The sequence below is a fragment of the Oncorhynchus mykiss genome, chromosome 10, assembly GCF_057628025.1.
Source record: "Oncorhynchus mykiss isolate SJ-2025 chromosome 10, ASM5762802v1, whole genome shotgun sequence".
Taxonomy (NCBI): domain Eukaryota; kingdom Metazoa; phylum Chordata; class Actinopteri; order Salmoniformes; family Salmonidae; genus Oncorhynchus; species Oncorhynchus mykiss.
The window spans coordinates 54,853,350-54,880,662 of record NC_143031.1 but is presented as its reverse complement, the minus strand read 5'-3'; the positions used below and the strand labels follow the sequence as shown (position 1 = coordinate 54,880,662).

Genomic DNA, 27,313 nt, shown 5'->3' with positions numbered 1-27,313 from the left:
CGGTGCCACTGGTAGATTGTTGGTTCTGGAATTTTCCAAGCTGTTGAAAGGCACAGTCAACTTACTGTATGTAAACTTCTGACCCACTGGAATTGTGATACAGTGAATTATAAGTTAAATAAGCTGTAAACAATTGTTGGAAACATGACTTGTGTCATGCACAAAGTAGATGTCCTAACTGACTTGCCAAAACTATAGTTTAACAAGAAATGTGTGGACTGGTTGAAAAACAAGTTTTAATGACTCCAACCTAAGTGTATGTAAACTTCCGACTTCAACTGTATCTACAACACAAAATACACGTGTACGTGTGTATGTTATTGTGTGTGTATGCACTTAGAGGAACTCTGGAGCTCTGTCAGAGTGACCATCAGGTTCTTGGTCACATCCTTGACCAAGGCCCTTCTCCCCCGATTGCTCAGTTTGACCGGGCTGCCAGCTCTAGGAAGAGTGTTGGTGGTTCCAATCTTCTTCCATTTAAGAATGATGAAGGCCACTGTGTTCTTGGGGACCTTCAATGCTGCAGAAATGTTTTGGTACCCTTCCCACAGATCTGTGCCTCAAAACAACAATATCTGGGAGCTCCTGTCTGGGACAACTCCTTCGAGCTCATGGCTTGGTTTTTGCTCTGACATGCACTGTCAACTGTGGAACCGTATACAGACAGGTTTGTGCCTTTCCAAATCAAGTCCAATCAATTTACCACAGATGGACTCCAATCATGTTTGAGATGTTTCTACATCTTGAGCAATGGAAACAGGATGCACCTGAGCTTAATTGAGTCTCATAGCAAAAGGTCTGAATACTTATTTACATAGGGTATTATTTGAAAAAAATAAATGTGTATACAAAAAAAAAAATAATAATTGTTTCACTTGTCACTATGGGGTAGTGTGTGTCGATTTTTGTATTTAATCCACTTTAGAATGAGGCTGTAATGTAACAAAATGTGGATAGAGTGAAGGAGTCTGAATACTTTCCGAATGCACTGTACATATAAAGTGTATCAAATTTGATGATGGAGTTTGAGACGTGTGGCTACGCAGTCGTAGGTGAACAGGGAGTATAAGAGGAGGCTGAGCACATACCCTTGTGGGGCCTTCGGTGTTGAGGATCAGCTTGGCGGAGGTGTTGTTGCCTACCTCCACCACTTGGGGTCGGCCTGTCAGGAAGTCCAGGACCCAGTTGCACAGGGAGGGTTTCAGACCCAGGACCCTGAACTTAGTGATGAGCTTGGAGGGCACTATGGTATTGAAGGCTGAGCTGTAGTCGATGAACAGCATTATATAGATATTTCTCTTGTCCAGTTGGGGTAGGGCAGTGTGCAGTGCCATAGCAATTGCATCGTCCATGGATCTGTTGGGGCAGTATGTGAATTGTAGTGGGTTTAAGTTGTTAAGTAAGGTGGAGATGATATGGTCCTTAACTAGCCTCTCAAAGCACTTCATGATGACAGTAGTGAGTGCTAGTCATTTAGTTCAGTTATCTTCACTTTCTTGGGTACAGGAACAATGTTGGACATCTCGAAGCAAGTGGTGACAACAGACTGGGATATGAATAGATTGAATACCGGTATGACGGTAAACACTCCAGCCATCTAGTCTGCACATGCTCTGAGGACACGGCTTGGGATGCCATCTGGGCCGGCAGCCTTGTAAGTGTTAACACACTTAAATGAAATAACACCTACCCTGTGTTCAAGAGCTATTTTTTGAACACTAAAACCTCAGATGATGTGAAATCCTTTTTACTGGTTTTAGATAATTGACACTAAAAGTTTTAAAAATTAATTTCTTTATTAAATTGTTGTGCACTCCAATAAATAAGAAAATAGGTTGACACTGTTTGTAAGCTTTTAAAATTATTTCAAACTTACAGCGGTTACAGCGTTGGACTAGTAACCGAAAGGTTGCAAGTTCATATCCCCGAGCTGACAAGGTACAAATCTGTCGTTCTGCCCCTGAGCAGGCAGTTAACCCACCGTTCCTAGGCCGTCATTGAAAATAAGAATTTGTTCTTAACCGACTTGTCTAGTTAAATAAAGGTAAAAAATGAAGACATGAATATCTCATGGTATGCAAAATAGGTCAACTTTGAGCACCTTTATCTCCTGATTGTTTTGGCCAAAAAGGTCCAAAAAGTCACTCTCTGACCACTTCTTCCAAGGGCAAACATGTATGGAAAGTTTCGATTAAATCAAAAGGGATGCTGTCAAAGAGTGATTGAATTCAAATGGATTTACCTGCAACTCCTTACATGTTCCAATACTCTTAAAGCCCAGTGCAGTCAAAATGCAATTTAAATGTTTTTCTTTATATCACATTGTACAACAGCTGATGAAATGAACACTGTAAAAGTGTGAAAACATTTGATCAGTGTTATTTCCTGATAGTTGCTGGTTGAAAATATATTCTACGCAGGACCTTATAAATCAGCAGGTTTGCATGGGCGGGAGTTTCGGCTTTCCATGGTGACGTCACCATGCTGTAAATTGGTTAATAGACCAAAGAGTTACAAACATCACTGGCAATAACAGCTAGATTTCAGTTTTCCCCTCGCCACTCACACCACTCCCAGACAACACAATGTAACTCCAAGTCAATCACACTTCTGTGAAATCAAACTGTCTACTTAGGAAGCAACACTGATTGACAATACATTTCACATGCTGTTGTGCAAATGGAATAGACAACAGGTGGAAATTATAGGCAATTAGCAAGACACCCCCAATAAAGGAGTGGTTCTGCAGGTGGTGACCACAGACCACTTCTCAGTTCCTATGCTTCCTGGATGATGTTTTGGTCACTTTTGAATGCTGGCGGTGCTTTCACTCTAGTGGTAGCATGAGACGGAGTCTACAACCCACATAAGTGGCTCAGGTTTGCTGAGGTTTGCTGTGGTTTGCTGTGTCTGTCAGCGTTGTGTCCAGAGCATGGAGGCGCTACCAGGAGACAGGCCAGTACATCAGGAGACGAGGAGGCCGTAGGAGGGCAACAACCCAGCAGCAGGACCGCTACCTCCGCTGGAGTGTGTCAGCAGTTCCTGCAAGAGGAAGGCATTGATGCTATGGACTGGCCCGCCCGTTCCCCACACCTGAATCCAATTGAGCACATCTGGGACATCATGTCTCGCTCCATCCACCAACGCCACGTTGCACCACAGACTGTCTAGGAGTTGGCGGATGCTTTAGTCCAGGTCTGGGAGGAGATCCCTCAGGAGACCATCCGCCACCTCATCAGGAGCATGCCCAGGCATTGTAGGGAGGTCATACAGGCCTGCAACGAAAACATGCGGTCTCTCCTTCACTGCAGCCGAGGTGAGTAAGACATTTAAACGTGTTAACCCTCGCAAGGCTGCAGGCCCAGACGGCATCCCCAGCCGCGCCCTCAGAGCATGCGCAGACCAGCTGGCCGGTGTGTTTACGGACATATTCAATCAATCCCTATACCAGTCTGCTGTTCCCACATGCTTCAAGAGGGCCACCATTGTTCCTGTTCCCAAGAAAGCTAAGGTAACTGAGCTAAACGACTACCGCCCCGTAGCACTCACTTCCGTCATCATGAAGTGCTTTGAGAGACTAGTCAAGGACCATATCACCTCCACCCTACCTGACACCCTAGACCCACTCCAATTTGCTTACCGCCCAAATAGGTCCACAGACGATGCAATCTCAACCACACTGCACACCGCCCTAACCCATCTGGACAAGAGGAATACCTATGTGAGAATGCTGTTCATCGACTACAGCTCGGCATTCAACACCATAGTACCCTCCAAGCTCGTCATCAAGCTCGAGACCCTGGGTCTCGACCCCGCCCTGTGCAACTGGGTACTGGACTTCCTGACGGGCCGCCCCCAGGTGGTGAGGGTAGGCAACAACATCTCCTCCCCGCTGATCCACCACTGGGGCCCCACAAGGGTGCGTTCTGAGCCCTCTCCTGTACTCCCTGTTCACCCACGACTGCGTGGCCACGCACGCCTCCAACTCATCAAGTTTGCGGACGACACAACAGTGGTAGGCTTGATTACCAACAACGACGAGACGGCCTACAGGGAGGAGGTGAGGGCCCTCGGAGTGTGGTGTCAGGAAAATAACCTCACACTCAACGTCAACAAAACTAAGGAGATGATTGTGGACTTCAGGAAACAGCAGAGGGAACACCCCCCTATCCACATCGATGGAACAGTAGTGGAGAGGGTAGCAAGTTAAGTTCCTCGGCATACACATCACAGACAAACTGAATTGGTCCACTCACACAGACAGCATTGTGAAGAAGGCGCAGCAGCACCTCTTCAACCTCAGGAGGCTGAAGAAATTCGGCTCGTCACCAAAAGTACACAAACTTCTACAGATGCACAATCGAGAGCATCCTGGCGGGCTGTATCACCGCCTGGTACGGCAACTGCTCCGCCCTCAACCGTAAGGCTCTCCAGAGGGTGGTGAGGTCTGCACAACGCATCACCGGGGGCAAACTACCTGCCCTCCAGGACACCTACACCACCCGATGTCACAGGAAGGCCATAAAGATCATCAAGGACATCAACCACCCGAGCCACTGCCTGTTCACCCCGCTATCATCCAGAAGGCGAGGTCAGTACAGGTGCATCAAAGCTGGGACCGAGAGACTGAAAAACAGCTTCTATCTCAAGGCCATCAGACTGTTAAACAGCCACCACTAACATTGAGTGGCTGCTGCCAACACACTGACACTGACTCAACTCCAGCCACTTTAATAATGGGAATTGATGGGAAATGTAAATATATCACTAGCCACTTTAAACAATGCTACCTTATATAATGTTACTTACCCTACATTATTCATCTCAAATGCATACGTATATACTGTACTCTATCATCGACTGTATCCTTATGTAATACATGTATCACTAGCCACTTTAACTATGCCACTTTGTTTACATACTCATCTCATATGTATATACTGTACTCGATACCATCTACTGTATCTTGCCTATGCTGCTCTGTACCATCACTCATTCATATATCCTTATGTACATATTCTTTATCCCCTTACACTGTGTACAAGACAGTAGTTTTGGAATTGTTAGTTAGATTACTTGTTGGTTATTACTGCATTGTCGGAACTAGAAGCACAAGCATTTCGCTACACTCGCATTAACATCTGCTAACCATGTGTATGTGACAAATAAAATTTGATTTGATTTGATACAGGCACGTGGAGGCCACACACACTACTGAGCCTCATTTTGACTTGTTTTAAGGACATTACATCAAAGTTGGATCAGCCTGTAGTGTGGTTTTCCACTTTAATTTTGAGTGTGACTCCAAATCCAGACCTCCATGGGTTGATACATTTGATTTCCATTGATAATTGTTGTGTGATTTTGTTGTCAGAACATTCAACTATGTAAAGAAAAAAGTATGTAATAAGAATATTTCATTCATTCAGATCTAGGAAGTGTTATTTTAGTGTTCCCTTTATTTTTTTGAGCAGTGTACATAAAAATAAAAATAAAAAGCAGTAGAACATATGAGGAGCTAGTAGGTTCTCTGTACTGGTCAGTCCAGGCCAGCTTCAACCACTGAATAGAAGGGCCGCAGGGTTCAATTCCACGTTAGAGCAACTGTAGCAGAGTAAAAACAGAAATCTTGGGAGCTTGGAATCACCAATAAGCAGTACGACATTTTACAGAATGCACCCTCAGGAATATTGAAACCCATTCTATTACAGTGTCAATCTAGGCATGGTTTTGGCTGAAGTAGCTGTCATTCTTCACTGTTTTCCCATCCCGGTCTGATCATTCAGTACTTGAGTGGCTACTGTTCAAGGGAAGGATTTGACTTCTTATTCGTTAAGCACTCGACCCTCACATCTTCTGAATGTTCTGCCTTGTGGTGTGATTGGTTATTCTCCCCGTGGGTGGGACTAGTTTGAATAGGAGAGCTGCAGGTTGATGTTGAGGATGGAAGATTGGTGTTTTCTGTCATAGAGCCCTCTGCCATGTCAATCTCCTCAGACCCCACCCTAAAGACGCTGTCATCTGACCAACTTACCTCTCTCTGGGTGGGTTTTGTGTAATTTAGAGGCTCTGATGTGGCATATGTCTTACAGGAGGACACGTCCAAGTCTGGCCTTGAGGAAGGGGATGGAGTCCCGCCTACAGTCTCATCTAATTGGTACCATGGAAGCACCGTGACCTCATTTGCACTTTGTGATTGGTCGACAGTCTGACATTCATCCAGGTATATTGTCTCTGCTTGAGAAGTCAGTGACTTCCTCAGCAGTTTTGCCTGACTAGTTTTGCTTGGATGTGTCCAGGCTGACTGGTGACACTAGTGGCTCTGACTCCTTGGTGCTTATTTCTGTATCCCCCGTCACACTGGGTAACCCCCCCACATGTCTTGGGACGGGGATCTGCATGTCATTGGCTACCTTGTCATCCTCTGCTCTACGGTCAAAAGAATTGAGAATGTTATGGTGTAATTGAAATGTAGCAGCATTAGTAACATTGATTTCAACACCCAGAACCAAATTGGCAGCAATGATAATGGTGTAGTCTGCTGTAATACAAATTAACAATATAGTACATAAGAGCCAGTGAAAGATACATTACTCTATATAATGCATGAGAATTGGAATGCAAGATATTTAATAAAATTGCTATTTATACAGTTAGCCCCACATAATTACATGGACTATTCTTACCTGTGGTAGACTGCACAGTGGAAGGTACCTCCTGCTCAGTAGGGGGTACTTTGTGGTTAGTGGGAGGTACTTCCTGCTCATTGGGGGTTACATCCTGCTCAGTAGGGGGTACTTCGTGCTCAGTAGGGGGTACTTCGTGCTCAGTAGGGGGTACTTCGTGCTCAGTAGGGGGTACTTCGTGCTCAGTAGGGGGTACTTCGTGCTCAGTAGGGGGTACTTCGTGCTCAGTAGGGGGTACTTCGTGCTCAGTAGCGGGTACTTCGTGCTCAGTAGCGGGTACTTCGTGCTCAGTAGCGGGTACTTCGTGCTCAGTAGCGGGTACTTCGTGCTCAGTAGCGGGTACTTCGTGCTCAGTAGGGGGTACTTCGTGCTCAGTAGGGGGTACTTCGTGCTCAGTAGGGGGTACTTCGTGATCATTGGATGGTACTTTCTTCTCCTCAGAGCTTGTCACAGTGGAGCTAGGCTGCAGAGTTTCATTCAGGATGATGGCATCTCTCCCTCCTATCACAAAACAAGCCAAATTATATTACAAGCACTATTTTTGACCCCTTTTTTGTTATATCCAAATTGGTAGTTTACAGTCTTGTCCCATCGCTAAAACTCTAGTACAGGAGAGACGAAGGTCGAGAGCCATGCGTCCTCCGAAGCACGACCCCGCCAAGCCGCACTACTTCTTGACACACTGCTTGCTAAACCCGGAAGCCAGCCGCACCAATGTGTCGGAGGAAACACCGTACTCCTGGCGACCATGTCAGCGTGCACATGAGTCAATGGCACAAGGACATCCCGGCCGGCCAAACCCTCCCCTAACCCGGACGACGCTGGGCCAATTGTGCGCCGTCTCACAGGTCTCCCGGTCACTAGCACTGCGATGCAGTGCCTTAGACCACTGCGCCACTCGGGAGGGCCATATTACACTTTTGATATAATAACACTGTACAGGCATTAGGACTTGTTAACATAACCATGTTGCAACAATTGTCACATATTTCTACTAGATCACGTCAGCAACTGTATTGACAAAAACATTATACTCCCAACCTACCCTGCACATAAAAGCCAAGATCTTTACTTGTAATGAATTTACAATACAAAGAACTGGCAACCAAGGCGTCTCAGTGTTGTGTGACTGGGCAGAGCATCCCTTATTTTTGGATACATCATACTGTAGAAGGGACAGGGTAAATATAGGGTGTGGCTTCAGAGTGGCTTCTCTTCTGGACTGGGCCCAGATCAGTTTGTGCTGTGTAGCACACCATTGCAGAAACGACCATACGAGTTGACTATGCAGCTCAAACAGATCTGGGACCAGGCTACCTCTCTTCAGTCGAGTCTGGGTTTACAGGGATCAGTGCAAAGGACATTCTTCCCATCCAGTGAGAAAGAAAGAATGTTCAGAGGTTTATTTTTGGGTTCACACTGTAGACAAGAAAGACAGGGACAGCATTGCGACTTTCTCTCTGCCTGACCTGCCTTATTATTTTGAAGGCCGGTCAGGCTTTCTGCAGTGACTCAAAAGCTTTATAAGTATGGTTGTTGCATTAGTGTATTTTCTTCTCCGTAAAACAACAGACTAATCTCAAAACATGCATGCAGTGGGGATTGCTAAGTATACATATAGCAAAAAAAGTGTACCATGGATATTTTCAGGGACAGGATGGAGATAAAGCAAGCAACTTTAAAAATGGTAGTGCACTATAGTACAGTATAGTATTAGTGAAGTAAAGTAAAGCAGTGGAAACATACTTCCAGAGAATCCCAGAGACACATTGTAAGTCAGGCCTCCAGAAAGCAGAAGGAAAAGAGAGAAAAAAACTCAGTACAGTGGGAGAGATGGAACATCAATCAAAATCATTCATAGTTTGACAATAGTGACTGGGTAACAATAATACTGGCCAGTGACCACATACAGGATCAAAAGCTATCAGTATAAGTCACCAGTTAATACTCTATTTTTATGAGCTCATGCCACTTTCAAACAGCATTTATGAATGTATACAGCAGGGGAATTCAAATGAGAGCCTGGGGGTCCGGAGTACTGCTGGTTTTCTGTTCTACCTGATCATTAATTGCATCCACCTGGTGTCCCAGGATCTAAATCAGTCCCTGATTACAGCAGGGAAATGAAAATCAATCATGGAACTGGCTTCGAGGTCCACATGTATATTTGCATGGTATACATACAGGCTAGTAAGTTATTCATTATGCAATATGCATCATGATATAAATTCTAAAATAATAAAAATGACCCCAGAACCAAAAAATAAACAGTGTGTGGCAGAGACCTGGGAGGCTCCATAATCCCGACACCTCTAGAGTCTTCAGTTTCTTCTCAAGCTCCCCTACTCGGTTTCCCAGAATCCTGTTTACATAGGAAGAGTTACAAACAACATAGGAAGAGTTACAAACAGACTGTATTCACTGAGGTGAGATGTTCACAACGTTACAGGTAGAAATGCAATAATTGAGTACATGGTATAGGGGCCACTTAGAGTAACTAGAGGAAATTGGTCATGAGAGTTAGAAAAACAGAAGAAATTCTGATTAAGAAGAAAGGAATTAAAACATTTCTACAGAGTAGAAGAGCTCCCTACTTGTTGGTTTGGCGCTGGTGCTGAATGACCAGGTTCTTCTCATGGATAGTTTCCAGTAGGGCTGTGGCCAGGGACTTGAGGTCTGAGATGGACTGAGACGTGACAGGGAGACTGCATCCGTTGTCCTCAGAAAGCAATAATTCCTGCACTGAACACACACAAATCCCATTAAGATAGGTAAGATGATCAGAAAAAAAGACTACTAGATTTAGTCTGTGATTATGTTTGCCTAGGCAGATGTTTTGGGGGGGGTTTAAGTTTAGAGTGTCCATCTTGGATAGCTTTGCCTTTTGATGCGTATTACATATGAAAGAAAATGCATGGTGCAAGAGCATGTTAGCTGGATACAGAGGGATGTTGGCATTTTGATTATGTATTCATTATCTAAAATTAAATGTGCAGAGAACTGACACAATGTTCAGAGATATCTACATCAGCACTGGCTTTAGAGGAAAATTAGGTAACACTTTACTCGACACCCAGCGTCATAACCATGTCATAACAGCTGACATAGCATGTCGTAACAGCTGACACCTTGTCGTAACATGTCATGACCCATATTTACACCGGTTGAGACAGTGTGTTATTTTATGGCTGTTATGACACCTACACACATCAAAACCCACATTTACTCAGATTAGTTGTTTACCTGCCAAGAAGTTTCCTTTCATTTGAAAGTGTTTTTTTAAAAGTAATTTTCTATTGTTGTAATGAATTCTTTACAGTCATGTTGTTTTTTCCATAACATTTTAAATAAACTTGTCGAAAATACACTTTGACACTGTCATAAAGCATTATTCCGACCCAATGGAATTGTGATACAGCGAATTATAAGTGAAATAATCTGTCTGTAAACAATTGTTGGAAAAATTACTTGTGTCATGTAAAATTAAGAACTTTGAAAGTTTCTTCAAGTGCAGTCGCAAAAACCATCAAGTGCTATGATGAAACCGGCTCCCATGAGGACCACCACAGGTAAGGAAGACCCAGAGTTACCTCTGCTGCAGAGGATAAGTTCATTAGAATTAGCAGCCTCAGAAATTGCAGCCCAAATAAATGCTTCAGAGTTCAAGTAACAGACACATTTCAACATCAACTGTTCAGAGGAGACTGCGTGAACCAGGCCTTCATGGTCAAATTGCTGGGGGTGCTTGCTGGTGACACAGTCTGATTTATTTAGAATTCAAGGCACACTTAACAAGCATGTCTACCATAGGATTCTGCAGCGATACGCCATCCCATCTGGTTTGCGCTTAGTAGGACTATATTTTGTTATTCAACAGGACAATGACCCAACACACCTCCAGGCTGTGTAAGCCGCTAATTGACCAAGAAGGAAAGTGGAGTGCTGCATCAGATGACCTGGCCTCCACAATCAACCGACCTCAAACGAATTGAGATGGTTTGGGATGAGTTAGACCGCAGAGTGAAGGAAAAGCAGCCAACAAGTGCTCAGCATATGTGGGAACTCCTTCAAGGCTGTTGGAAAAGCATTCCAGGTAAAGCTGGTTTAGAGAATGCCAAGAGTGTGCAAAGCTGTCATCAAGGTGGCTACTTTGAAGAATCTCAAATATACAATATATTTTTATTTGTTTAACACTTTTCCGGTTACTACATAATTCCATGTGTTATTTCATAGTTTTGATTCCTTCACTATTATACTACAATGTAGAAAATAGTAAAAATAAAGAAAAACCCTTGAATGAGTAGGTGTCCAAACTTTTGACTGGTACTCTGTGTGTGTATATTTGTGTTTGCAGGTCACATTTCAAAAAGAGACCTAGGTCTCAATAGGTCTACTACAAATAAACTACATACAAATAAAATGTTTATTATTGTGTTAATTAGTCCACTGTTAATACAATCCCCCAAAAAGGTGTTTTCTAACTCCAGGTCTGGAAGTGTGCACGGTTTCAAAATAGAGTACAATGATTGATTTGCATTATGAACTAATGAACAAAATACTAACAGAAAGAAGATGAGTGGGGGAACGGTTTGTGCAGTACCTTGTTTGGCAGAGAGCACCCCAGTGAGTGCACTGCTGTTAGCTTTGCCATAAGTCTTGGAGTTCTTCCTGCTCTCCAGAGCACTCTGAAAACCAGTAAAATATTAATATGATATATTGTATACCCTTGTTCACTAACATGATTGAGCATGTGTAGTAGTAGAGGATTGTGAACCATACAAACTGTGGAAAAAAAAAAAAACATACAAAATATTACCAAGTAAAAAAAACATTCAGATAATCATACAGTTTGTCAAACTTGGTTTGAGAGCTACAACTGTTATGGGTGCCATCTTGGCAACAAAACTGTCACTAAAGATTACATTTTAATTGACATTAGAACATGAGCCCAGAAACTCAGTTACCAGCTTTGACCAAATAAGGCCTTGAGTAGTTGTGATATTTAAGACCATCTCTAAGGATTGTTCTATTCTATAGTATTATTAGTACTATTCACACAACAATGTTAAAGGCTTGTTTATATGTTGCTTACAATACCTTGTACTTCATGACATTCATTTTGAGCATGGTGACCTCCTCCTGCAGTTGTTTGAACCGCTCGTGTAAATATCTGAAAGAAAACAGTTTATTTAAAAAGTATTCCAAAACAAATGCCCAAAGTCATACATTGTGAAGAAAGTTGTTCATGAACATCCTTATTGCATTCAGTAAAACATTACAGATATTACATACATTATGTTCTCCCACACACAAACACACCTGTTCTCCATGCAGAGTGCATCTACGTCTAGAATCCGACACTCGTGTCCCCCCAAGATGTGGTTCACCTCGTGGTTCAGCCGCTGGGCCTTTTCCTGGAACACGTTACGCTCCGCCCTCACATCCTGCAGCTCATCCGTCAGAGATTTCACACTGTGCTCCAGCTCCTCATTCTAGGACAAACAAAAAAACAGAACATGTACGATTTCAAACTTTGTAAGGCATTTCAAACATTGTAAGAGATGCCTATAATAATATTACAGATTGTGACAAACCTCCAACACTGCCTTGCATAATGAGTGGGCAACATAGGCTGAACTATGGTTGGTTGGGAATATGGTATTGTGACAATTGATCTCTTATCTTGCTATATGAAAATATTAAAACCATCTGTACAACTTCATTCTGACATTAGTATTGTTTCCAACATCACCCAAGGTATGTTCCTCACACTTGCTTGTCTTCTTTTATTAACCCACCACCATACCCTCTTTGCAGGACAACTTATTCTACAACTGATTTAAAAAAAAAAAAAAAAAGAGAATGCAGTCTTGTTCAGAATTTTTAAATGTATTTAAGACAGTAAAAAGGAGAGAGATGAGGGTGGAAACAGTTCAGAAGTGCCAGACCGGGGAATTGAACCCTGGTCTCTAGAGTGGACATGTGGTCCAATGCAATTAGTCGCAGTACCACTCAACCAAATGTAGCAAAGGTGAATCAGACTCACACTTTTGCAATGAGGTAGCCCTGCCCTGGAATTTCCTCTTGATCGAATGTTAAATAAGTTGGTTTCCTGAATGGTAGCCCGGGGTTCAGATCCCAACAGTTACAAATTATGGCACAACCGTTCCATTCCTCACCTGCTCTCGTGCTGTCTCCAACTGCTGGACCAGGTCCTCCCGCTCATAGGCCTGGAAGTGCCTTGCCCCCACCTCTTCATCCCCCAACCTCTGTCTGGCTATGGTCATCCGCAGGAGCTGTGGGAGGGTAGGGGGAGGACAGAGTCAATTCCATTTCAATTTGGAATGCAACTGACAGTAACTCCACTGTTGGATTTCAAATTTGCGTAAACCATTGCTGCACTGTCAGGAAGTAAACTTAATTTTTTTTCAAATTATGAAAATTTGAATTTGAGTTTACTTCCTGAATTGAAAAAGAATTGACCCCATCCCTTAAGGATATCATACCTTGTTATCCCCCTGGGCCTCAGCCAGTCGTTGACGCAGCTCCTTCACCTCTTCAGACAGCTGCTTAGTCCTTTCTCTGGAGTCTCTCAACAGCTGGGCCAAATTCAACTGATAGAGTGAATGATATGTACAGCTGAAGTCAGAAGTTTACATACACCTTAGCCAAATACATTTAAACTCAGTTTTAAACAATTCCTGACATATAATCCAAGTAAAATTCCCTGTCTTAGGTCAGTTAAAATAAAGTGGTGATCCTAAAGAATGTGAAATGTCAGAATAATAGTAGAGAAGGATTTATTTAATATTTTATTTCTTTCATCACATTCCCAGTGGGTCAGAGGTTTACATACACTCAATTAGTATTTGGTAGCATTGCCTGTCAATTGTTTAACTTGGGGAAAAACTTTTCAGGTAGCCTTCCACAAGCTTCCCACAATAAGTTTGGTGAATTTTGGCCCATTCCTCCTGACAGAGCTGGTGTAACTGAGTCAGGTTTGTAGGCCTCCTTGCTCGCACACGCTGTTTCAGTTCTGCCCACACATTTTCTATGGGATTGAAGTCAGGGCTTTGGGATAGCCACTCCAATACCTTGACTTTAAGCCATTTTGCCACGACTTTGGAAGTATGCTTGGTGTCATTGTCCATTTGGAAGACCCATTTGCGACCAAGCTTTAACTTCGTGACTGATGTCTTGAGATGTTTCTTCAATATAGCCACAATTTCCCTCCTCATGATGCTATCTATTTTGTAAAGTGCACCAGTCCCTCCTGCAGCAAAGCACCCCCACAACATGATGCTGCCACCCCGTGCTTCACGGTTGGGATGGTGTTCTTCGGCTTGCAAGCCTACCCCTTTTTCCTCCAAACATAATGATAATGACCAGAGGACATTTCTCCAAAAAGCCCAAAATGTTCCCATGCTCAGTTGCAAACCGTAGTCTGGATTTTTTAAAGGCGGTTTTGGAGCAGTGGCTTCTTCCTTAGTGAGCAGCCTTTCAATTTATGTCGATATAGGACTTGTTTTACTGTGGATATAGATACTTTTGTACCGGTTTCCTCTAGCATCTTCACAAGGTCCTTTGCTGTTGTTCTGGGATTGATTTGCACTTTTCACACCAAAGTACATTCATCTCTAAGAGACAGAATGCGTCTCCTTCCTGAGCGGTATGACGGGTGCGTGGTCCCATGGCGTTTCTACTTGCGTACTATTGTTTGTACAGATGAACGTGGTACCTTCAGGAGTTTGGAAATTGTTCCCAAGGATGAACTGGACTTGTGGAGGTCTACCATTTTCTTTCTGAGGTCTTGGCTGATTTCTTTTGATTTTCCCATGATGTCAAGCGAGTGAGTTTGATTTTGAAGGCCTTGAAATACATCCAAATACATCCACAGGTATGCCTCCAATTGACTCAAATGATGTCAATTAGTCTATCAGAAGCTTCTAAAACCATGACATCATTTTCTGAAATTTTTCAAGCTGTTCAAAAGGCACAGTCAAATTAGTGCATGTTAACATCTGACCCACTGGAATTGTGATAGTGAATTATGTGAAGTGAAATTTGTCTGTAAACAATTGTTGGAAAAATTACTTGTGTCATGCACAAAGTAGATGTCCTAACAGACTTGCCAAAACTACAGGTTGTTAACAATACATTTTTGGAGTGGTTGAAAAAATTAGTTTTAATGGACTTCAACCTAAGTGAATATAAACCTCAGACTTCAACTGTACACGATACTGTTCTTTCACATCTACACAGCAAATGTGAGATCAGAATTTTAACAGTGTTAAATGTAACACTTTCTTAAATGTGTATGTGACCCATCAGAATGTTGCTGATAAATGCACACTAAGAAAATGTAACAGCATCAGCTCTAATAGTCTTATGGAATTTACACCTGTGGACTTTCAGTAACTATTTTTGGGGTGTTAACATAAAGCCTTTGGCATATTTATTTCTCGGAGTGCCTTTTGAGTGAATTTTAGAGGTACCTGTTGCACCCATGACGGCCTTTTCTAGTGACAGAGACATGATTGTTGCATTCGATGGTTTTCAGTCCTGTAGCCTTCACTAAGTTAGTGCGTAAGGTCATATTTTATAATACAAATGAAATTATTTATGAGAATACATAACATTCTTGACAATACCATTGTTGGAATCGGCTAAACTTTGATCATTGAGGTAGTAAATGAATGATAGTCTCTTTCATTTCCTATGTTAGAAGTTAATGGTTCTCTAAAGAAAGACAGAAGGCTTTGGAATGTGTTTGATGTAGGAGAGGAGAGCGATGTGTTGATATAGGGAAGACAGATGGACATCTGTGGATCAGGAGGTGAGGGGTGAGGTCAGTTCCCCTTAAGGGAGTAATCAGGGTTAGTATCTGGCTACCTTCTTTCCTGTGGAGACAAACTGTAAGGAGGAGTGTCTTAAGTAGGATGTATATAAACTGTGATGTCTGAAATGTTTGCTGTCTGATTTCAGCTGTGCAGAACCTTTGGGAATGATTAAACTTGGTTAAAGCTTAATTAAAGCTTCTCTAGTGTTCTTGAGTTATTTACTCTGAAAAATAAGAACCTAACACCATACTTTGACAGCCTAGTTTTACCCTAACACAGTGGCCTATAACTCCTGGTTTGTAGGCTACGTCGGCAAGTAATATTCTGCTGGCTTGCATAGTGTTATATAATTCCTATTGGAATCCATTTAGGATATACAACAGTCTGTACTTCTAATCACCCGCATCTGCAGATAGAATAACTGCCCAGGTAGGGAGATTGATAAATAAGACTACCTAAACATCTAAACTGGATCGACCATCTCAATAACGGGTGAAATAAGTCCAACCACTTAACATATTTTTTAAACAAATCCAATTTGTATTTATCTTTGTGTGGCATAAGATCAATGAATTAATTCAGTAACATACATATTAAAATAAACAATTCTAAAAAGCAACCTGCAACAAAGAATGCTGGGAAATATGATGAGGCCCCTCCCACGTCTTTTTCATGGAAATTAACGCAACACAGTCGAGTAACACCAACTGGTGTTGATTCCACTATGATTCAAATAACACTTAATTTACTCACAGCATATGGTGTCAATTTCGATCCCACTGTTAACCCCACTAGAATCAACATTCAGATATTACAATGACAACACTTACCTCATCACAGAGATTTTAACACCCGCAAATTTGCTGTGTAGTCTAGCATACTATAACGTCCTCGACATAGGGAAGTTGCTGGCCAAGGGTGTTATATCAGTACAGTACAGTCATAATGCAAACCGTTACCTCGGTCATCCAATTTGACACGGTTTATCATTTACTTTTCAGTCGACACATTTAGACTGCCACAAATAGTAAGAAAATATTTTGACGCCATGGCGTCTATTGATGTCGACTTACTTGATTTCGTTTTTCAGGTGGTAGACTGGAGTCTCCATCCTAGAATGCAGAAGAAAAAAAATAGATAGTGAGGACAGATCACTTACCAGAAGTCAAGATAAAATTGTATGATTGATATGACTATGGTTAATAAATTATGAAAATGTAAAGAAATAAAGTACTATACAGTGCATTCGGAAAGTATTCAGATCCCTTCCTTTATTCCCACATTTCGTTACATTACAGCGTTGATCTAAAATTGATTAAATAATTGTTTTCCCTCAATCTACACACAAAGCCCCATAATAACAAAGAGAATACAGTTTTTTTATTTTTTAAATGTATTAAACAGAAATACCTTATTTACATAAGTATTCAGATCCTTTGCTACAAGACTCAATTTTGCTCAGGTGCATCCTGTTTCCATTGATCATCCTTCAGATGTTTCAACTTAATGGGAGCCCAACTGTGGTAAATCCAAATGATTGGACATGATTTGGAAGGGCACACACCTGTCTATATAATGTCCCACAGACAGAGCAAAAACCAAACCATGAGATCGAAAGGAATTGTCCTTAGAGCTCTGAGACAAGATTGTGTCAAGGCACAAATCTGGGGAAGGGTACCAAAAATATTCTTCAGCCCCAAGAGTGGCGCAGCAGTCTAAGGAACTGCATCTCAGTGCTAAAAGAGTCGTTACAGACCCTGGTTTGATTCCAGGCTGTAACACAACCGACCGTGATTGGGAGTCCCATAGGGCGGCGCACAATTGGCCCAGTGTCGTTAGGGTTTAGCCGGGGTAGGCCGTCATAGTAAAGAACAAATTCTTATTTACAGACTAGCCTAGTTAAATAAATGTTAAATAAAAAAAAATGTTACAAAAAAGAACATAGCGGCCTCAATCACACTTAAATGAAATAGTGTTTTTTAACTTAAGACACTTCCTAGAGCTGGCCGCCCGGCCAAACTGAGCAATCGGGGGATAAGGGCCTCGGTCAGGGAGGTGACCTAGAATCTGATGGTCCAAAGTTCCTCTGTGGAGATGGGAGAACCTTCCAGAAAGACAACCATTTCTGCAGCACTCCGCAAATCAGGCCTTTATGGTAGTGGCCAGACGGAAGCCACTCCTCAGTAAAAAGGCACATGACAGCCCACTTGGAGTTTGTTAAAAGGCACCTAAAGGATTCTCAGACCATGAGACACAGATTCTCTGGTCTGATGAAACTTAGATCCAACGCTTCGGCCTGAATGCCAAGCGTCACATCTGGAGGAAACCAGGCACCACTCATCACCTGGCCAGTACCATCCTTACGGTGAAGCATGGTGTTGGCAGCATCATTATTATGTTTTTCAGTGGCAGGGACTGGGAGACAAGTCAGAATCGAGGGAAGGATGAACGGAGAAAATTACAGAAAGATCCTTGACGAAAAAAACTACTCCAGAGCACTCAGGACCTTAGACTGGGGCGAAGGTTCACCTTCCAACAGGACAACAACCCTAACCACACAGCCAAGACAACGCAGAAGTGGCTTCGGGACAAGTGTCAATGTCCTTGAGTGGTGCAGCCAGAGCCCGGACTTGAACCTGATCTTACATCTCTGGAGAGACCTGAAAATAGATGTGCAGTGACACTCTCCATCCAAACTGAGAGCTTGAGAAGATCTGCAGAGAAGAATGGGAGAAACTCTCCAAATACAGGTGTCAAGCTTGTAGTGCCATACCCTGCTAAAAAGCTAGTTACAGTGCCTTGCGAAAGTATTCGGCCCCCTTGAACTTTGCGACCTTTTGCCACAATTCAGGCTTCAAACATAAAGATATAAAACTGTATTTTTTTGTGAAGAATCAACAAGTGGGACACAATCATGAAGTGGAACAACATTTATTGGATATTTCAAACTTTAACAAATCAAAAACTGAAAAATTGGGCGTGCAAAATTATTCAGCCCCCTTAAGTTAATACTTTGTAGCGCCACCTTTTGCTGCGATTACAGCTGTAAGTCGCTTGGGGTATGTCTCTATCAGTTTTGCACATCGAGAGACTGACATTTTTTCCCATTCCTCCTTGCAAAACAGCTCGAGCTCAGTGAGGTTGGATGGAGAGCATTTGTGAACAGCAGTTTTCAGTTCTTTCCACAGATTCTCGATTGGATTCAGGTCTGGACTTTGACTTGGCCATTCTAACACCTGGATATGTTTATTTTTGAACCATTCCATTGTAGATTTTGCTTTATGTTTTGGATCATTGTCTTGTTGGAAGACAAATCTCCGTCCCAGTCTCAGGTCTTTTGCAGACTCCATCAGGTTTTCTTCCAGAATGGTCCTGTATTTGGCTCCATCCATCTTCCCATCAATTTTAACCATCTTCCCTGTCCCTGCTGAAGAAAAGCAGGCCCAAACCATGATGCTGCCACCACCATGTTTGACATTGGGGATGGTGTGTTCAGCTGTGTTGCTTTTACGCCAAACATAACGTTTTGCATTGTTGCCAAAAAGTTCAATTTTGGTTTCATCTGACCAGAGCACCTTCTTCCACATGTTTGGTGTGTCTCCCAGGTGGCTTGTGGCAAACTTTAAACGACACTTTTTATGGATATCTTTAAGAAATGGCTTTCTTCTTGCCACTCTTCCATAAAGGCCAGATTTGTGCAATATACAACTGATTGTTGTCCTATGGACAGAGTCTCCCACCTCAGCTGTAGATCTCTGCAGTTCATCCAGAGTGATCATGGGCCTCTTGGCTGCATCTCTGATCAGTCTTCTCCTTGTATGAGCTGAAAGTTTAGAGGGACGGCCAGGTCTTGGTAGATTTGCAGTGGTCTGATACTCCTTCCATTTCAATATTATCGCTTGCACAGTGCTCCTTGGGATGTTTAAAGCTTGGGAAATCTTTTTGTATCCAAATCCGGCTTTAAACTTCTTCACAACAGTATCTCAAACCTGCCTGGTGTGTTCCTTGTTCTTCATGATGCTCTCTGCGCTTTTAACGGACCTCTGAGACTATCACAGTGCAGGTGCATTTATACGGAGACTTGATTACACACAGGTGGATTGCATTTATCATCATTAGTCATTTAGGTCAACATTGGATCATTCAGAGATCCTCACTGAACTTCTGGAGAGAGTTTGCTGCACTGAAAGTAAAGCGGCAGAATTATTTTGCACGCCCAATTTTTCAGTTTTTGATTTGTTAAAAAAGTTTGAAATATCCAATAAATTTCGTTCCACTTCATGATTGTGTCCCACTTGTTGTTGATTCTTCACAAAAAAATACAGTTTTATATCTTTATGTTTGAAGCCTGAAATGTGGCAAAAGGTCGCAAAGTTCAAGGGGGCCGAATACTTTCCCAAGGCAGTGTAAATAGTTAAGCTACCCAGGCTATCAGCATTGACTCATCACATACACGGCTGTTACTGTTTATTATATATCCTGTTGACTAGTAACTTTATCCCTACCTATATGTACATATCTACATCAACTACCTCGTAGCCCTGCACATCGACTCAGTACTGGTACCCTGTGTATATAGCCAAGTTATCAATACACTCAATGTGTATTTATCCCTTGTGTTATTATTTTTCTATTATTTCTCTTTTTCCTCTCTGCATTGTTGGAAGGGTCCATAAGTAAGCATGCCACTGAGTCTACACCTGTTGTTTAGGAAGCATGTAACAAATCAAACTTGATCTTCATATTTCTTGTGATACCGGAAGTGTCACTTTGAATTATTAGAACTCGGTAATACAACTTTTGATTGAATGAGGCCTTTAATGTCCCTCGTGTGAGATAGGCAGTAGTAAGGTATTGTAGCAATGTGAGGAGCAGTTGTGGAGTCGTAGTGTGAAGTAGTGGCTCCGGGGTGAAGTTTCCCCCCTAGGTACAGATCTGGGATCAGATTCCCCTCCCCTAATCCTGAAAATGTAACTGATCCAAAATCACCCTATTCCGAGGGTGTAGACTCACTATGAGTTCCCTGTACTTCTTCTTGAGTCCCTGGTGGCGTTCTCGGAGCTGGTTGGCCATCAGCTGGTATTGGTCTCTCTCCTGTTGACAGGTATCCAGCTCCTTGGACAGAATCAGGAGGGCCTCCTTCTTGCTCTCCAACTTGCGCTTACACACCAGGAACTGTACACATGACAGGAACACACATTGTCATCTTGTGCAAGCAGATCAGACATACTGTAAAAAAGGCAACTTGCCTGCATGATGAGATCACTGTGTGGGACATATTAAACTTCTATAAGCAGGACACACTGTACAGCTAACTGCCAAAATAATGGAAACACCAACCAGGGTCCCCACACCTTCTTAAACATCAAATTCAAGGACTTTAAGTCCTTTCCAGGCCCAATTCAAGGACCCAGCATGGCATAGTTTGAGACATGGATCAAGGTTAATTACAGTTACAACACTGAGAATTATTATAATGAGAACTAGCAGGCTTTACAGAAGCTCACAGACAATTAAAGAGAGAGAGGCTTGAATGTGTGAACACTTCTCAATTGTGCTGTGTTACAGTGACGGCAGACTACGTGGTCTCTTGCCTTCTCTAACAAAGCAAAACAATATATTGTGTATAATGAGTAATAAAGACAGACTTATTTACGAGTTGAAGAGCTAAGTAACTCCTTGTTTATTTCATTACCACCAGCTTAACACGAAACATGTCGCAGAGCAAAAACATGACCTTTTTTCCCCCAGTCATTCACTTTTAGGACATTCACTTTTTTGTTGAGTAGTGTTTCTATTTCAGCACTCGTCTTTAGCACCCCTTCTCAGGCTATTGGACTTGGCAATAAGAGTGAGATTGCCTGTGCTCTCCGCTTTTAGGGCAAATTTGTCTGCTGAGGTCTCAAGTGCATTTGTCAGTCTTTTTCTTCCCTTTAAGTTAATCTATTAGGTCTCTGTTTTTTTCTCATCCATTCTTCTCCGTTACTCTCTTCTTCTTGATGTGTCACATACCTCTGCCTTGCAGATGCCACTGACATCAGCAGAGATCTGTCAATGCACACATTATTATGCCACCCACAGCTCTTATGTGGTCAACTACACATCTCTGTGCTACGTATGAATCTTCAAGTTCTCCACTTCAATCTTCCGATTGATGGAGAATCCGTGCTCTACGGAGGCTTGCCCATGTGACAGTAAGAGGAGTTGGCGGCAAAGTCTCCAAGGATTTCTGAACTCTGTCCTTTGACATATACTCATGTAAAAATGTGTGGACAATGTCATCAATAAAATGTGAGTATTGTTGAATGATGTTATGACAATCTTCTTCCTCTCGTTGACCATTTACAAGGCAGGTCAGGGCCATCTTCGATTTTTCTGTAGACAGCATCTTTCCATTTGTGCCTGCCATTTCCCTTGGATCAAAGAAAGATGCGAGACCAGAGAGTACTTCAATGGGGATTTCTCAATGAGTTTGTTAACAGTTGTGAGCATACACTTCCTGCAAGCGATTTTGAAGTCCATCAATGTTCTCGGGCAAAAAAAAAAATCCCTGCGGACAAGTCTCTCATAATTCTTCAAGTAACAAAGCCCAAGTCTACCTGTGAGGAGTCGATGTGATTGGATGACTGGCTCACCTCGACATCAATAAGTTTGAGGGGTCTTCACTTCTTTCATGAGGTCTGGCTTAATGAATCTGCTTATCAAGCTCTTAAGCAGCTTGAACAATGGCACCATGGGCTTATCGGTCTGGTAGCGTGTGAGGAATGGTGTCCCTTCTTTGCTCACTGACAAGATAAAATAAAATTTTGCTTTCATGAGAGGGTCCTTAACAGCCTCCTGAATCACCTCAAAGGACTTTGTGCCTGGATTATGCCTAGATCTACAGCCTTCACATGTTGCCATATGGGGTAAAAACTCTAAAGCTCGTTCAAGCACGGGCGCATTTTCAACCCACTGTGTCTTGCAAAACCTAAGTGGCATTGGGGGATCTGATGATCCAATTACGTTAAAGTAGTCCTCCCTGCGGGCTGGAGTATCCTTCAGAAGTTGGTAAATAGCATCAAGGAGGGACTTCTCAACCTATGAGTAAAACGGCCAAATTACATTTGGTCCACCCATGGAGATCTGATTCTGAAGCATGTTTTTCTTTGGTAGATCTTCGGTGCTCTTCTCATAAACAGCTTTAAGGTCCAAAGCAGTCGCATGTCCCATGAATTTAGAATCATAAATTCTTGTCACGACTTTGTCCTTATCCCATAAACGGGCGTGAGTCACACTGCTTTGACTGTGCCTTTCTGTTAAAGCTCTCAAAGAGAAGTACATAGTCCTCCTCCCCAGCAGACCATTTTTTAGACAATAAATGCCTGAAATGAGGAGCCAAGCCATCTGTGCACACATAGCTGGTCTTTGTTGCCCCGCATGCAAAGGTCTGGGCTAGTGCACTGTCTGGGAACATCACTAAGAACAGCACCTAAAAGTTAGAAAAAAAGATTGAAATCAAACACTTATTTCTGCATCTAGCCTGTGTGTGTGTGTGTGTCAGAGAGGGAATATGAAAACAAACATGTTCCTAAAAATAATTTAATGTTACATGTGACAGTTTATAAACCATACCACTCACCTGTGCGTTCACTAGAGTGGAAAGAGTAGTAAGACTCCATCATATTCAGACACCATAACGTCTCAGCCCGCAATGTGTCCTCTTTGGGAACGCCAGTTATGACAGACTGTCTTGAGGAGGTGGTGAATGTGGTAGTAGTTGTAGAAGATTGTCTTGGTGGTGATGTAGATGACGATTACTTTTCCACTTAGTTCAATAGAGTGGGAACTGTAAGAAAATAAGTGTCCAAGTCTGATGAATGACTAGCTAGCTGGTTAACGTTAACTAGCATTAGTCATGAAATGTTGTCACTAACGACTCTAGTTAACGTCCTTTAACTAAATGTAAACTTTCAGTCAATGTCAGCAAACTGTCATTTATTTGAAATGTTCACTGTCTAGCTCTGCTTGTCTCAAGTTGGCTAACGTTAGCTAGCTAGCACTATATTGACAGGTGTGATTTTGTGGGAGAACTGATATCTAGATAACGTTAGCTAACAACAACATAGCAAAGTATAGTAATCCTTTCTACATGTTACCAGGGGTAGGACCCACCTGCTTTTAACTTGTGCAGTGTCGTCATGTGTGATGCTCCAGCAGCATGGCTCGTCACAGCTGCTTCACCCACTTTTATTGATTTGCGGCAGGCTCTTCATCGGGCCATATGGATGATCTTTAACAAGCCAGTCTTTGTAAATGTCTTTGGTGAGCCTCGAGTCCTGGAATGTACATTTTCCAGGCAGAGCTGAAGGTTCACTTAACGTTAGCTTTCTCGCTTCCTTGCCGCTGTTTAACCTGCATCATTCATGTATGCACCTGACCATCGCACTTGCGAGGCAGGTGACGCGTGAAACAAGGACACACAGACGGCGGGAGACACACATGCAGATAGCGAAACTTCGCCTATTACGCGGAATCCAAACCATCGTGCGCCATGTGCATCTATGGCATAGTGCATTTATTTTGTCCCCACCCCCAATTTTTCCACAATTTGGTGTTTTGTTGATGGTGGTGGAAAACGCCGTCTTAGGCGCTGGTCCAGAATCTCCCATAATGGTTCAATTTGGTTGAAATCTCATGCCTGAGGCACGCGCATGCATACACACACACACACACACTTTAAACCCTCTATGCTCCTTTGAGACCCCTCTTTCAAAGTCACAGATATTTTCTTAAAGTAGGGCTGAACAGGTTCTGGTTAGACTATATTTATCTCTGGCTCCCTCTTTAGTAATTTGTTACCTATTTGTTACATCTACAGTTGAAGTCAGAAGTTTACATACGCTCAGGTTGGAGTCATTAAAACTCGTTTTTCAACCACTCCAAAAATTTCTTGTTAACAAACTAGTTATGGCAAGTCGGTTAGGACATCTACTTTGTGCATGACACAAGTAATTTTTCCAACAATTGTTTACAGACAGATTATTTAACAGATTATTGAATTTATAAGTAACTGTATCACAATTCCAGTGGGTCAGATGTTTACATACACTAAGTTGACTGTGTCTTTAAACAGCTTGGAAAATTCCAGAAAATGATGTCATGGCTTTTGAAGCTTCTGATAGGCTAATTGACATCATTTGAGTTATTTGGGGGTGTACCTGTGGATGTATTTCAAGGCCTGCCTCTGCTTGACATCATGGGAAAATCTAAAGAAATCAGCCAAGACCTCAGAAAGAAAATGGTAGACCTCCACAAGTCTGGTTCATCCTCGGGAGCAATTTCCAAATGCTTGAAGGTTCATCTGTACAAACAATAGTATGCAAGTAGAGATGAATGTACTTTGGTGTGAGAAGTGCAAATCAATCCCAGAACAACAGCAAAAGACCTTGTGAAGATGCCGGTACAAAAGTATCTATATCCACAGTAAAACAAGTCCTAATATTGACGTAACCGGAAAGGCAAGGAAGAAGCCACTGCTCCAAAACCACCATAAAAAAACCAGACTACGGTTTGCAACTGCACATTGGGACAAAGATCGTACTTTTTGGAGAAATGTCCTCTGGTCTGATGAAGCAAATGACCATCGTTATGTTTGGAGGAAAAAGGGGGATGATTGCAAGCCGAAGAACACCACCCCAACCGTGAAGCACAGGGGTGGCAGCATCATGTTGTGGTGGTGCTTACAGAAGGAGGGACTGGTGCACTTCAAAATAGATGGCATCATGAAGAGGGAAGAAGGGAAATGATGTGGATACATTGAAGCAACACCTCAAGACATCAGTCAGGAAGTTAAAACTTGGTCACAAATGGGTCTTCCAAATGGACAATGACACCAAGCATACTTCCAAAGTTGTGGCAAAATGGCTTAATGACAACAAAGTCAAGGTATTGGAGTGGCCATCACAAAGCCCTGACCTCAATCCCATAGAAAATTTGTGGGCAGAACTGAAAAAGCGTGTGCGAGCAAGGAGGTCTACAAACCTGACTCAGTTACACCAGCTCTGTTAGGAGGAATGGGCCAAAATTCAGCCAACTTATTGTGGGAAGCTTGTGGAAGGCTACCTGAAACATTTGACCCAAGTGAAACAATTTAAAGGCAATGCTACCAAATATGAATTGAGTGTATATAAACTTCTGACCCATTGGGAATGTGATGAAAGAAATAAAATATTAAATAAATCATTCTCTACTATTATTCACACCCAATGAATACATGACCAAAATAAAGATTGGAATAGTTTATATAATGCTTTATATAGCTGTCACATTCCTGTTCTGCGCCTGTGTGCTTTTTGACTGACTAACCTTAACCTAATTGTTAACAAAAGCTTCTGTAAAGCTTAGAATGTACTGTAGGCCAACAGTACAAACACCGTGTGAAAACATTTGTCTGGATTCTTCTCAAAATGTACTTCCTTATGCTTACAAATGTTATCGGGGATAGCATATAGCCTATGCCCACAAGGAAGACTATGTCCGTAGCAGGAAAACATGTAATGGACTTTATTGAAAACATTTAGATGTTTATTAGTGCAGTACTAAACGGTCTTCCCTCCCTCCCTCCTAACAAACGAGGACGATTTTATAATCGCAGGTTAATCCATTTCCATTTAAAATGAACATGCGTCAAAATGTTGTCTCTCATTCCATGTTCAAGCCGTCATATTTATCAAAAGAAACGACGTAGCGGATCTGTTTTAGAAATAAAATACCCTGTATGCAGTTCTAGTTTGTTGTAGGCTAGCATGTTGAATTTGAAATATGCAACTGCGTTGTAGATTAAATAGGCTACCCGACAAACATGAACATTTAAACTATAGGAAGTGTTTTAAAAAAACGAGATACTGTAGCCACATTTATTTCAAACGTGATAAAGATACTGACAGCTGTGAGCCGATGTATTGGGATTGGGATTAAGTTTGACATGGAGGCAGTGGCATATTGAATAAACTCACCTCGCTGACCAAACCCTGCCAATCGCTTTCGCTTCTTCTTGAGGAATTCATCTCGTTTGTTTTATGACAGCTTTTCAATGTTGTCGTTTATCAAGCTTGACGGTACAGTCAGTATCAGGAGGGAAGCATCACTGTATTTATTCTGCATAGGAAGACATGCTATTTCAGTCTACCTCACTTCCGTCTGTCTGTCAATTGCGTGCATGCGTGCGTGTGAAACGTCAGCAGAGTTGAGCAGCTATCAGGGTCGAGCAGCTATCAGGGTCATTAATATGAATATGACTGACCTTTCAGTGTGATCTGTGTCTTCTTTGTTATGCAAATATGCCGACATGGAAAGTACATTTTAATGCATTTGTATACGAAATATTGTGTTTTCCTTTTGCCTCAATGCCCTGCAATGTCGGTCTTAAACATAGGGTGGTGCACTTATCACACTCATCTTGAGGTAAATGCGTAGGCTTATAGGCTATATCCTACAGAATCAGGTGATGCTCATAGCCCTTGTTAATTTATTCAAAGAATATTGACAATGTGTTGTTGTTTCACAAAGAAAGAAATATAACAGCATAGGCCTACTTGCCTTCCTATTACAACATTGATTGACAACTAATCAAGGAATGGAAGTGGTTTGGAAATTTCTCCACACATTACAATTTCTCTTATTCTCATAACACTAGCTAATACATGTAGCCTAACGATGCACTGATGTCCTCTATTCTTGCAAGCCAGAGATAAATCTGTCACAAAGGCTCAGTGCTGAGAAGGCTACACATCTTAACTTTGCCAT

General features: G+C 42.2%; 2 protein-coding genes across 12 annotated transcripts; both read right to left on the bottom strand.

The window, feature by feature from the left end:
* Positions 1-5,441: 5,441 nt before the first annotated feature.
* On the bottom strand, positions 5,442-26,720 carry LOC110534278 (coiled-coil domain-containing protein 149). 11 transcript variants are annotated; one of them, XR_016483831.1, is made up of 13 exons: positions 26,524-26,700; positions 20,540-20,701; positions 16,600-16,638; positions 13,193-13,300; positions 12,866-12,982; positions 12,006-12,178; positions 11,784-11,856; positions 11,287-11,371; positions 9,281-9,423; positions 8,972-9,048; positions 8,433-8,468; positions 6,687-7,187; positions 5,442-6,429 (listed from the first exon to the last, which is right to left on the bottom strand). XR_016483831.1 is itself a non-coding variant. In XM_036933372.2 (13 exons), exons 1-13 carry the CDS (start codon positions 26,572-26,574, stop codon positions 6,410-6,412), a joined length of 1,590 nt encoding a protein of 529 aa, XP_036789267.2. In that variant the 5' UTR covers positions 26,575-26,713; the 3' UTR covers positions 5,442-6,409. The 11 variants fall into 11 exon arrangements, 9 of the variants coding, with proteins under 9 accessions (XP_036789267.2, XP_036789264.2, XP_036789266.2 ...); XM_036933372.2 differs by having other exon boundaries at positions 9,281-9,428; positions 26,524-26,713; XM_036933369.2 differs by having other exon boundaries at positions 5,442-6,424; positions 9,281-9,428; positions 26,524-26,713.
* On the bottom strand, positions 21,178-22,982 carry LOC149980076 (uncharacterized). The gene is made up of 2 exons (XM_090188714.1): positions 22,779-22,982; positions 21,178-22,606 (listed from the first exon to the last, which is right to left on the bottom strand). The coding sequence occupies exons 1-2, from the start codon at positions 22,980-22,982 to the stop codon at positions 22,169-22,171; spliced, it is 642 nt and encodes a 213-aa protein (XP_090044840.1). The 3' UTR covers positions 21,178-22,168.
* Positions 26,721-27,313: the final 593 nt, after the last annotated feature.

Bases quoted from the DNA above. Each gene is read 5' to 3' on its own strand.
- LOC149980076 (XM_090188714.1), bottom strand. From the start codon at position 22,982: ATGTTCCCAGACAGTGCACTAGCCCAGACCTTTGCATGCGGGGCAACA. The intron at 22,607-22,778 runs TAAGGACAAAGT...TTTTACTCATAG, and splicing joins ACTCACGCCCGTTTATGGGA to GTTGAGAAGTCCCTCCTTGA.
- LOC110534278 (XM_036933369.2), bottom strand. From the start codon at position 26,574: ATGAATTCCTCAAGAAGAAGCGAAAGCGATTGGCAGGGTTTGGTCAGC. The intron at 16,639-20,539 runs GTGAGTCTACAC...TCTGCATTCTAG, and splicing joins AGAAGTACAGGGAACTCATA to GATGGAGACTCCAGTCTACC. The intron at 11,857-12,005 runs GTGTGTTTGTGT...GTTTTCTTTCAG, and splicing joins GCACTCTGCATGGAGAACAG to ATATTTACACGAGCGGTTCA.